Source organism: Ptiloglossa arizonensis, chromosome 14 (genome assembly GCF_051014685.1).
Source record: "Ptiloglossa arizonensis isolate GNS036 chromosome 14, iyPtiAriz1_principal, whole genome shotgun sequence".
Classification (NCBI taxonomy): Eukaryota; Metazoa; Arthropoda; class Insecta; order Hymenoptera; family Colletidae; genus Ptiloglossa; species Ptiloglossa arizonensis.
Window position 1 is genome coordinate 5,167,344 of NC_135061.1, and position 13,365 is coordinate 5,180,708.

General features: G+C 37.2%; 1 protein-coding gene across 7 annotated transcripts in view; it reads right to left on the reverse strand.

Moving 5' to 3' along the window:
- Positions 1-13,365, reverse strand: part of LOC143154374 (SLIT-ROBO Rho GTPase-activating protein 1) — a 58,671-nt gene that overhangs the window by 19,356 nt on the left and 25,950 nt on the right. For 2 of the 7 annotated variants that reach the window (XM_076326488.1, XM_076326489.1), the window contains exon 2: positions 4,232-4,529. The exons of the other annotated variants lie outside the window; for them this stretch is intronic. In XM_076326488.1, coding sequence (XP_076182603.1) covers positions 4,232-4,277 — 46 coding nt within the window. In that variant the 5' untranslated portion in view covers positions 4,278-4,529. The remainder of the gene's footprint in view (positions 1-4,231; positions 4,530-13,365) is intronic. 7 annotated transcript variants of the gene reach the window in all.

The following is a 13,365-nucleotide window of genomic DNA, read 5'->3' on the forward strand; positions in this document are numbered from 1 at the left end:
ATGTTGAGCCGAAGAAGGCCATTTTAATGTAGTCATCGAGGGAAAAGAATGAACCATTTGTATCGACCCCTTTGTTACGTATCAAGCGATCCTTTATATAGCGTTCGTGCGCGCGTAAAAAAAGAAACGCCATTTAAAGGGAGATGAAATTAGGGTGGAACCAAGCGAACGAAAAAATTTGTCCATACGAAATTAACGATCTTAACTCTCCATACGAAATTACCTCTTTTTCTCGAGGTACGAGACGAAACGAGCAAAAAGAGTATTTTTCTCGAAAATTATTCCATCGAGTTTCATTTTTAATCAACGCTCTCGGTGTTACGAACGTGTTCGTCGGTTCGATTTTATTTTCGAAAACGATGGTAGAGTGTTTTTTTTCTTTTTCTTTTTTTTTTTACGTTAAAAGGAGACACCGATTTTCCGAGTTTCGAAACAATTTGGTTTTCCATAAGTAAACGATATTCGTCGCTTAGGCGTGTTACAGGAATAATATCGCACGTGTGCGACACGTTCGTCAAAAGTGTTCAGCACCGAAAGAGTTACGAAGGAAACACCACCTTCCCGAAATGGTAAGATCGATACCTTCTTTTAACGTTTCCTTAAAATTTGATACTTGAAAATATCGAACTTTAAGTACGCTGTCCTGAAATATTTACAGTCGACGAAAACCAAAATACCAGCAGAGATTGAATGCCATTTTGTCAAAGCAGGAGAAAACTTTTATCAGAAGCTACTTTAGAAGAACTTGAAAAATTGTCGATATTTCTTTTAAAAATTGATATTCTTTTACCAAAAAGCTTGTCATTTATAAACAAATTAATATTCATCAAAATCCATACACGAACCATAACGATATTTGTTCAATTTCTAAAGACTTTCGTTCGATTCAATGATGTACGCGCATGAAACACTTAATTATATTAGACGTTCCATATCTTCGAAAAATATATCAAAATATCAATTACTTTTCGGTCGAAAAGGTGGCGTTCCCTCCCAAAGAACTGAAAGATTTGCAAACTTTAAATAAAAGTAACAATTTGGGAACGTTGGGAGATTACAGCACTCCCTCATCGATAAAAGTGAAAAAGTATCGAGCCGGTATTGCACGGAGTGTCTTTCGGGAAGATAAACGAAAAAGTATCTCTCGTTTAATATTGCCTTTTCGTACAAACTTCGACAATTTTCCTCTCCAATTCACCGTATAGCACGTATCGATTTTCCATACTTCCGTGGTGTGATTCATTCCCCAAGTGGGCACGAGATTTTCGACCCCGGGCAAGGGCTGAAACGTATCGAGTCGTCTATGCCCATAAGAAGGTAAATAAACTCGCGCTTTTTCAGCACGCGCGATACAACCGGGTACAGCTCGATCGAAAAGTGCACGAAAACGTTAGAAACAGATGTCGCGTACGGGTTGTTTATTTTCAGAAACGATTCGTTTTACGCTACCTCGGTTTTATAGCGAACGCGAACGACACTTTTCGTACGATCGAAATTAGTACGAATTCTCTATTATTATTCTACGTTTAGCACAGTCGATCGTGTTCCACGTGTTCATCGATCTCGCGTAATCGAGTCTCGTAGTAAAGTACAGTGAACGTTTCGATCGACAAGAATGATAAATAGATTTCGAGTCTCTGGGTGACCGGTATCATCCGTAGAGAATTTCTCGTCCGAACCGGTTGATATTTTCACGATTAAAAAACCGTAGCATCGTGAAACACTCCGTGACATTAAACGATGGATAATTACACCGTGGAACGTAGTAAACCGCATCGTCACAGCTGATCGTTTTCGTTATATCTCCCGGATAACTGAAAGGAAATCGTTCTCGTCGTACTTTTCGTTCGACGTAAGTGAAACGAATTACACTCGCTGATAAAATTTAATATTTCGAGACTCGCTCTCGGAGAATTCTCTTTACCCTTTGGGGAGTCATCGGGTAGCGGACAGAGATAAGAAAAGAAATAATAATGAAAAAGAAAAGATAGTTTTTTCAAATAAAAACGTTACCCTATCCAGATACACGAAAACGAACGAACCCAGGTCAGTCTCCAGTTCACACTGTACGCAACTGGCTACGGACAATAAAGACAATTTATTGTCTCTATTCTTAATTCGACTTCGAGTCGTTACTAAAGTTAAGTTTCTATTTTCCGATCATTTTCGGTACGTCGCTCGAATCGATAGCCCTGTAGTAGTAACTCCTCGATAAATAGCTGCGATTTTAAAAGCTCGGTAAAAATGCATCAAATCATCCACAACCACTGTTTAGGTTTTCTCCGTTCAAATTTTATTACGTTTCAGTAATAATTGTACGTTAAATATAACGTTCAGTAATTTGGGATATTAGTATTAGTACGTATCAGTGGGATAGTTACAAACGCGAACCGAAAACTTTAACATTTTTCGCACCAGCGAGAAGTGCGAGTACTTTGCGAGAATATCGTTCGTGGTTTGTCGAGATTCTCGTAAGGAAAATGCGACCAAACTGAGCAGTACGAGGATCACTGTTATCAATCGTACCGAAAGTTACTTTAAACATGATTTCTGTAACGTGCACACAAGTAAAAGTAACTTTTCGATACGACTTAACTCGATCTCGTCTTTGTCGAGCAATCTCGTCGATCCGTTCGTAATATCTCGTGATACGAAACAACGTGGAATAAATAATAAAAAAAAAAGAAAAAAGAAGTATTAATTCGAATTAACCCTTTGAACTCGAGAGGAGACCCTCGATCACCTCGATTCAGCGTACTTCCTTCAATTCGGGGAAATTTTGTGACTTGAAATTCAAATTGGAAATTATGTATTACACTCTTTTAAGATGTAAAAGTTCGACTCAATGTTCGAACAAAAATGAAAATGCTTTTTACGGGACACGATTGCACCGTCGATAACGATGCTTTTGCGTTACAATACCGTTTGTCTTTAATTTTTCATTTCAGAATCCCTTAAATTTTATTCGTAAGAAATTTAAAAATAATTCTACAAGCTTTCCGAGAGTGTGTCGATCGGTTAAGCGTACGTTCGATCGTTTGAACGAGTTTACTTTAAAAAACGTACGTACGTCGAGTATTGAAATAAAAATATTCCATTCCGTGTTAACCCTTTGCGGACGAGCGCGCATATATGCGTTTTACGCAAATCATCAAATTGGCCGAAGAACTCGTATATGCGTTTGGCGAAAACAAACAGTCGATAGAGCCGAGAAACGCATATATGTGTCCCACCTAAATGCACGTCGATGGCCGAGGTTAAGCAGAAATATGCGCTGGCAATTTTAAATGACTATCGCGGCAGGAGCTCGGCATTCAATTCACTTTGAACCGTCCCGTCCGCAAAGGGTTACAAAACATATGTACGTCAAGTATTGAAATAAAAATATTCAATTCCGTATTAATTTTGCGATTGAAAAGATTTCATCGAGACGCCAGTTTCAAGTAAGGAAAACGCTTCGAGTGCAAAGGGTTAACATCGTTAAGGTATCGCTTGGAAGCTCGATGAACGAACGAGCATAACACGAGTCGCGTTCACTATCGGTGTCTCGTTCTCCTTGTCGAACGATTCGCACGTGATCGGTGTTCTCCGGCCAAGATACGAAAGAAATGTCGTTTCCAAGAAGCGAATTCGCTACCGTCCCTCTTTAACCGTTTGCGGACCGAACGCTCTTCACCGTTTCGTTCCAGCAGGACCGAGCTGGACTCGCAAGTGCGTACCATGTGAATTAGTGGGTATATAAAATGAAATTATAGCGATATTCTTTAGAAAATAAAATGTTCTTGTAAAAATGTAAGTTTTGAAAACGCTTTCATCTGCTACGACTTCGAACTGTACACTGCGCCGTGTTCGAAAAGACTGAAGCGAAGGCGCGAAGTTCGAGATGCACGGCTCGTTTGAAATTTTCTGTCCCGTAGCTCTTATCTTATCTTATTTGGTCTAAAATTGAGACACAGTAGAACTGAGATACGAGTAAAGCTTGATACAGGACGCGACAGAACAGAAAACTATGTCGAGCCACACGCGACATCGGACGCGCCAGAAGGAAAAGGGATGTCGAGTGTGACTCGAAGGGTTGAACAGCCGGATCGTACGTTGCGCCTTTTATCGAGGTGTTACTGCGTACTTCTAACCGTAAATCTATTTTTCGAGTACTCGGAGGTGTCTGTCCCGTGAACGGTTCGATCGATAATCGTAAAAAATACGTTTTGTAAACGGCTGCGCCATTTACCTTTCGTCAAAGCTTCCCATTCTTGGCGTCCGGCGAGCTTGAACATTTTTCTGGGTTATCCGTCAACTCCTGTGATCTCCGTTGATGGTGTTATCTTCGTGCGCGGATCAGTTTTCTCGCGTCACCCGTAACCAAACGTATATTGTCACGGGGCGGGCACGTTCACCGTATTTCGCGTAATCAACAGCGCCGCGTTAATTCCATTTTACGAAATCCGCCAATTTCCGGAGGTAGCGCCTCGCACTTGAATCACTCGTCGAGATCTTTGACATTCCTCGCACTCGTGAGCCGATAGTATCTAGATGTCATGGTATTATTGTCAACTTTACACTGCATGGATGCGATACGTTTAAGATTTAGCTGGATGGGTGGGTAATGGTGGTTGTGGCGGTGGGGACAGAGAGGAGAGAGATAGAGAAACAACGAAAGCAGAAGAAATTAATCTAGTCGTACGTAGGTTTATCGTAATGGGCGCAATCTAATCGCATGGATCGATGCGGTGATCGATGTGTGTCGCGAAACGATCGCTGGAAAATAACAGTTACACATATGGATAAGGTTCGATACAGTTGAGTACGATTTGACAATGATAGTGTGCAACGAAAACATTCTTCTACGTTCGCATACTTTGATACGTTCGATGTATTCGATAATGATTCGATGATTATGTTGAACGAAAACGTTGCTCGGCGTTACTTTAATGAAGAAAAAGAAAAGATCAAGCGAGATCGAGTTCTCGTTGTTGGTCATCGTTGACAACGTTTCACGTGGCTTCATCGTTGAACAAACGAGCCGCGTTTCGTTCTTTGTACACGAACGTAAACATAATCAAATGTTCATGAATTTTTTCTTTAGCAAAAATCGAATCTTTCTTGCCAATATCTTCGAAAAATTCCGTATTTCTTTCATTCTATTTTGTATTCGATTCGTGAAAAGTTTATCGAAATTCGAAGTTTATCGGTGGAGAAAACTTGAATGAAAATTACTAATTTTCAAGATTGCTTTATATTCACCGAACGCGTCACGTTTCGACTAATTCGAACGTACGACGCCACCCGGAATCTAATTTTACTTTTTACGACGTAAACGCGCAAAGATGAACTCTGTGCCGATCAATCTCTATCCACATTCGACGTCAACTTGCCCTCGTACCGAGTGTTTCGTTCGGATACAACGTACGTAGATAATTGTTAAAGAATTTTTAACTATCTACTCGTTCGATCCAAGGTTTCATTACGTGGAACGTAATTTCTGAGACACGAGAACAGTTCATTGTTTCCTAGTACTCCTATTAGAGGACGATTCACCGTTGTATATTATGAACAACTTCCAGCGTAAAAAGAATACATTAATTTTGAACGTCCAGATGGAAGATACAACCAACGATTTTACAATGTCGGAATTTTGTCTCTTACGTCGATGAACTCTTTTCCTTGAACGACGAAAGGATATTTACGATATTAACATCGTTGAACGTTCGATAAATCGTAAAACGCGTCTCGATCGTTTTTAGAAGGAAACAATATTTTTTATTAGCGGGCACGTGTAGTATTACGACTTTTATTAAACTTTACCTATCGTTTCTTTACAACGGAGTTAATCTTTAAATGTCATTGATCTCCAACCCTGTCTAGGAATCTCTAATAATTTCGTCTTATAATTCGGATTCTAATTATTTTTGAATAAATAACTGTAACCTATTGAATGTAGGAAAAAGTAATGTTGATTTACATTGGGAAAGACAAATCTCTTAGAACTTACTTTGGAACGTATTTTCTTACGTTAAAGAAAACCAGTAAAGACAATTATCAACGAAGTGATAAGTAAATCATACACCTGCAGCATTTATTTATCTTTTGTTCGAAATTTTTATACAGGTAAGTATTTTATTCATCTTCGATCGAAAACTTTCTCGTCGTATTTCTTCGAGTCCCGAAATTGACTGAACCGATCGCGTTGCACAAATCGTTATTACGTAGCGTGTATACAATTATATATTTTATATATACAATAATATATTGTATAATAATTATATGTATATAAATTATACAATTATATAATATATAATTATATTGTATAATAATAATATACTGTAATTGTAAATATATAGTATATAATTATATCGTATAATATATTATATATACAATAATATATTTTATTTTGTATAATAATAATATACTGTAATTGTAAATGTATAGTATATAATTATATTGTATAATATATTATATATACAATAATATATTTTATATTGTATAATAATAATATACTGTAATTGTAAATATATAGTATATAATCATATTGTATAGTATATTATATATACAATAATATATTTTATATTGTATAATATATTATACATACAATAGTATATTTTATACATATTCTTACGTTGTTTCGTGGCAAAAGAAAGTTGCACATTGAACACAAGACCGAGAACGAAGGGGGCTCGTCGAGATCGGCTAGAATCGTTCCGAAACGAGCAGCTGTTTTTTGCAAATCGCTGCAGATTTCTGGGAATACGTACGTGAAATACAGAAATCAGCAACGGGAGCCTAATCGATGGGAAACACATGTACAAAGCAGTTGGCTGCGGTCGATCAAGATGTCGCACGAATCGTGCTAATAAAATGTATCGCATCGTTATCAAACGTTATCAAACATCTATTGTACATAGATACATCCCACTAGAAACACGGAGTAAAGTCTAATTCATAAACGATGAAATTCGTGCAAATTTTCGTTGCACTCCTATCGATCGCGTGGCTCGCGAAATTAATTATGGAAGACAACCACGATGTCGGAATTTGAACAAAAATGAAAATGCTTTTTACGGGGTATGATTGCACTGTCAATAACGATGCTTTTGCGTTACAATACCGTTCGTTTTTAATTTTTCATTTCGAAATCCCTCAAATTTTATTCGCAAGAAATTTAAAAATAATTCTACATGCTTTTCTAAAGTGTGTCCGATCGGTTAAGGTTTGTCTTTAATTTTTCATTTCAGAATCCCTCAAATTTTATTCGCAAGAAATTTAAAAATAATTCTACAAGCTTTTCTAGAGTGTGTCCGATCGGTTAAGGTTTGTCTTTAATTTTTCATTTCAGAATCCCTCAAATTTTATTCGCAAGAAATTTAAAAATAATTCTACAAGCTTTTCTAGAGTGTGTCCGATCGGTTAAGGTTTGTCTTTAATTTTTCATTTCAGAATCCCTCAAATTTTATTCGCAAGAAATTTAAAAATAATTCTACAAGCTTTCCTAGAGTGTCCGATCGGTTAAGCGTACGTTCGATCGTTTGACCGAGTTTACCTTAAAATTGATAAAAAAATGATTATCGAAGAGAAACCACCGCTCTTAGATCCGATGGAATCGCGCAAACTCTCATTATTGAAATCGAACGAATCGAATCGAATCGTTGTGGACTCGTCGCGTTCTGCTCTCTTTTCAAACTTGTTAATTACTCCGATCGTTTCCTCCCGTATCACCTGCTCGTGATTACGCGCTCCGATCCGTGCAAGTTGTCATCCAATCATCGATTCGCTCGGTCGTCATTCACTTCAAACTCGCCCGCGAAATTCGACACTCGGGACTCTCTCTCTCAAGAATGTTTTTTTTTTTCGCCTGCTGATAAATTACAATTAAAAAAAAAAGGTTACCCATCGCAAAAACAAATTGCAGACACGACCTTACGTTTTGACTCAACATCGTGGTTTTCCCCTTTAAACGGAAAGTATTTATATCTCCGAAAATTCACGAGCCAAGGTTTACGAGATCTTTCTTCATCTTTAAGACGAACGAAATAAAACGCTTCGAGATTTGGCCGACTGCTTTACTTACACCCTGTATATGAAATATACAAGAGAATGGTTATTAGTGTTGCAATGACTTCCATATAAGTAGCTACTACACTACTCGTTGTTCTACTTGGTATCGTTTTATTTACAATAAGTGTGCTTTGCTAAAAGAAACTTGGCAGTGCTGTAAATAAGTGAGGAACGATTTACAGTATTTTTGAATATTATTATCGTGTCTCGTTTACGACTAATATTGGAAGAAATTTGATATCTAAAATGAGAATGTGTATCAATGGAACGTAAACAATGTAAATATTCTCTACGATTACGATCATTCGTTCATTCGTGCAATTGTTGTACAAAAACGTTCGAAATTTGTCGCGTTGTTTGGAAAGCAACGTTGATTTGCATTGGCAGAGACAAATCTCTTAGAATTTACTTTGCAACTTATTTTCTTACGTTAAAGAAAACCGAAAAAGACAATTATCAAAGAAGTAATAAATGAATCGTACACCTGTAGCATTTTCTCTGCCAGTCAGGTCGTGACTAATTATTGTAGAACTTTCACATTGTATTTTAATTGTTTAGTGAATTTTCATCGTGATGAAAAAGTAAAAGTTACGTTAAGCCATTCATGTTTCTCACGGATCTAAGAGTTAACGACAGCTCATTTTTTTAAACAAGTTTCGACGATTCTATGGCCAAATAGAATACGCTATTTTTGCGAAACCTTCAAAATAATGCAGCAGCTAATCATTTGTAACTTTCTCATTACAACGCGTGGAAAAAATTATTTGGATTAAAAAAAAACATTTTCTACAGTAGTACGTTTCACGTCGATGAAATACGAGAACATTTTCTGTTTCTGTTTTCAATCGTAATAATATCGATTTTCTTTTTACGTACGCTAATTTACGATACGCAAATATTATCTTAGTAAACTCTATTCTTGCATCGTAAAGCAGTATTGAGTATATTTTTATCTAGACAACGAACAACCAATAATTCTTTTTCCACGTTATACACGTAAGTTACGAATTGAACTATTTTCGCGCGTACTCGTGTACTCGTATATACGTAATATTTCTGTAACTTATATTTTCGTTGTTTACGTACTATTAGGTTGTTCGGAAAGTCATTTCGTTTTCTTTTTTTTTGGTGAAAATGAAACAGTGATTTTTTTAGAGTGTACAAACATTTTGTTCAATTATATATTCTCCATTTTGGTAAATCATTTTCCGAACGACCCAATATTTTTTGTAATGTATATGTACTGCATACGTTTACTCGATACACAATGTACACATTATTGTATACATGCCTCACATATACGACACGAATGTTGCACGAATACGATCGAGAAAGTAAAGAGTCGATTGATCAAGAGGAGGAGTAATTGTACATAGAAATAAGCAAGGTTACCAAGCGATAAAGATTGTCATTTTTCTATTTACGATGAAAAGATGAGCGACGATCGAAGCGTTGAAAACCAAGGTAGATGTAAATAATGCAATGTTTGACACTCCGTGCTATGATAATAAAGTATAATATATGTATAAGATGGGCAAATAGTAAAGAAATAATAACGACAGTAAAGATCATTTCACATTACGTGTTCAATGAAATAGAAATAAATTAATACTGTTCACATTGCCTACGTACACATACACGGTCATATCACCTCGCTGCACAAAGATTTTAAATATTTTTACAATTGCAAATGCGGATGAAATTGAACGAAAAGGAAACCAATGTTTCAATTTGTTTACTTTGTATCACTTTGGATAATCGTCTCATTTATATAGATATTATCCCAAGTTCTCGTATAAAATTTTTACACTTATTTAGGATAGAAGATAAGTGTTGAATATCCTTTTACGATTAACCAATTAATATTACCAATTCGATTATTTCTTTGTGGATCTTTAAAAAAATACACGAAGTAAGTACATTAATATCTAAAGAGGAGAAGCTTTCGAAATAAAAATAAAGACATTCCTTATGATGTTCAGGATCGAATTATTAAACGACATTGAAATCGTTAAATTCTGCAAATCGTTAGATTCCAGAATAGAAATTTTAACCGTGCCTCACCTCATACGAACTTGTGCATTTTATTTTTATACGCGAGAGTGTGAGAGAATTATTGGTTCGATCGTAAGTCCAATTTTACGATTTTAACGTATCGACTGTTGGCGCGATGTTCGTTTACACAGTCGAAATCGAAAGAAGATTTACACCCAGTAGTTTTTTTTTCATTTTTTCTTTCGTATTGCATCTACGTAGATACGTAGCCACGAAGCCAATGCTTTTAAAAACTCGATCAACGACACCATTATGGCTTTCACGTATGCGTAACGAGGACGTTGAACGGTATTAATTTCGATCAATCGAACGAAATTTCCACGTATCCTTTTCCGTTCGCAATTATTTAAAATTTTGGTAATTTTTCAATCGGTGGTCCACAGATTGAATGACGAATTCGCAGAGAAAAACGTTGTTTGTTCGGGGCGAGAAAAATAGTGCTTTGACAGAGTTTAACGTTTCATGGCCAACAAGGCGTACAAAGGTCCGCTTCGGAACATTATGAGAGAAAATTGAAAGCGCAGTGGCATAAAAAGTGTAGCTCCTGTGAGCTCCAGCGCCCATTATAACCTGAGAAAGGATTCCGTTAATAGAATGCAACTCTCTCGAACGGTGAGTTGCCATATTGCGGGTTCATGCTTGGCGATTATCGGTTCCGATCGGCTACAGATAATGATGCACGTTGTTGCGTAAAGTTTTCAAAGAGCAACGGACACAGTTTTCACAGCGCGATGGCTACGCAGAGAATTATTTTTAAATTGCCTTCGAGTATGGCCTTAATAGCCCGTTTATACCACGCTGGAATCGAACGTCCGATTGCTGATACCGAAGTGACATTTTTAACAAATTCGCTACCTGATCGCGGTGTTTGAAATCAATAAATCGATTCGTCGATTCGAGAAATTGTACATCGTAACGTTCTTTGAAATTCACCTGAACCAAAACGAACAAACACGGTTCAATTTCTTCTTTGGAACAGTCTGAGCCTGAACTGCGGAGAATAAACGAGATTGAATTATTTCTGAAACGACGACGCCTTGAAATTTTTTAACAAAACGAAGTATTTACCCAAATTTCAATTTCAAAATCAAGTTTACCTTTCACGCGTGCCACCTTTCGTGAAAAACCAAACCGAGCTTTACGTATAGATAATTGGACACTTTCGATTTCCACAATTTAGTCATTCTCGAGTTTTTTTACGTTCAAAACTTTAAGGAAACGCGAAAGAAATTAATTTCGTTCAGCTTCTTCGAGACAAGAAACACCCGTTAAGCGACACGAACCGATTTCGATTTATTTGCAATTTCAAATCGTCCAAAGTTTCTACAATGTTTCCTTTCAAGCGTAAAAGATTATTGTTATCTACCGTGCGTACTTGTATCATTCGTCTATCCGTGTAAAAACGATTAAGGCGTCGTTCTCTAAAACTCGATAGTATCGTAATATCTATATACGTAGTAGCAGAAAATTAAATAAGATAGCGCGACCCATAGTAAATAGATTACACCACAGTTTATATTTACAAAACGAAAACAGAAGTGAATGGAGTTACATGTTCTGGGAAGAACTCGAAAGAATGTCAATAGTTCGCTATATGAGAGAAATCCGTCTTTTCTCGATAAATTGCATATTTGCTACAATCTTGATCAACCTTTCGTCAACAAAAGTTGGACAGATATCGTATTCCATCAATTTTAATTTTTCTTTCTCCTTTTGAAACGAAACTTAAGGTAAACAAAGGGAACCAAATTTAATCTACAATTTTGTACTTGTTCTAGCTCTCGTCCAGCTCTGTTACACACACAATAAAAAAATAACTAAATTCTTTCTACATTTTGAAATAAACACCTAAGCAAGTTGCACGGAATCGAGTACATCGGTTCGATTTGTTTCGATCGTGAACGAACATCTCGAACATCGTGTCGAAATTCACCACGATTTTATTTTCTCGCTTCGATCGTCGGGACGCGATAGTTATTGTCCGGTAACGCGAAATTGATAATCGATTCGTGTCAGTCGACACGTTCGCGTGAACGACGTTGATCGAACGATTCAGTTTTAATAACTGCGAAGTAAACGAAAACCGGAAAGGGAAGTTACACGTTTGACAACGCAAGATAGAACGAAATAGTTCGCACCGTGGGTTCGTTCGTCCGCGAGCGAAGCAAACGCCCACGGTCGATTGAGAACGTCGGACTGTTAGACACAATTGCTCCTAAATTGAGACGTACTTTCGTTCGTGCTGTTTCGTCCGACATGCTTGAAACCAAACTCTCCCACGAATTTACGATTTACGATCCACGCTCGACGACGTGGCTCGCTGAAAAAACGATCTTCGCGGTTCCCCTTTCGTCGGAGAAATGCGTAACGTTGTCTCCGAACAGCGAAATCACCGATCCAATGACTCAAACTTTCAACGAGGTACGTCGTTCATGACCCTTAAGAATGTTTCGAACCTTTTACGATTTCTCGATGGTAAGTGAAACCGATGTTGGAAAATTTGGAAATTGAATTAAAAGATGGACTATGGACTTTTCTGCTCGATGGTTCACCGTTCGTTGACCCTCGGAAAATTTGGAAATTGAATTAAAAGATGGACTATGAACTTTTCTACTCGATGGTTCGTTCGTTGACCCTCGTCTGCATACTTTTTTCGAATTTTTGTAGCATAAAAACGTGGCACTAACGTGTAAATTAATTTATTTGATCGATACTGTTAGAAGTATTATATAATACATCGGAGTATTGTAAAACGATCGAGAAACATGGTTAGTTTCAACTAATTGGAATTTATTCGCGCAATTAACAACGAAAGCGGGATAATGGTATTGTTCAAATTGGCCAGTTTTCACAGACACGGGCTTGAAGATTACAAGGTTCTTTCAAAAGTTGCTTTCGTAGGGCGTTCTTCGAATTGTTGAAATTTATGGAAAGAGTCTTGGATGCCAGGTTCTCCAGCTCTGATCAGTCTGTGATCCAGTGGATTGATAAATGATCCAACGAAGAGTCAGTCTTCGATTGAAACGAGCACCGAGTATTGTTTCGAAGCTATTCTTGTTCCTTTTTTTTGTAAGCTAGGGTGAAGTCTCGTTGGTAAACCTACTTTTCCTTTGAAGAGAGTCGTACTCGGGAGTTTAACTATTCCTTCCAGAGCTTCTTTTGGTAGACTTTAATCCTGGTTTCAATACCGTTTCCAAGGAAAAGAAGGATCGTCACACCTCGATAGAGAACAAAACGATCGCTGGCTTTTCCTCGAGC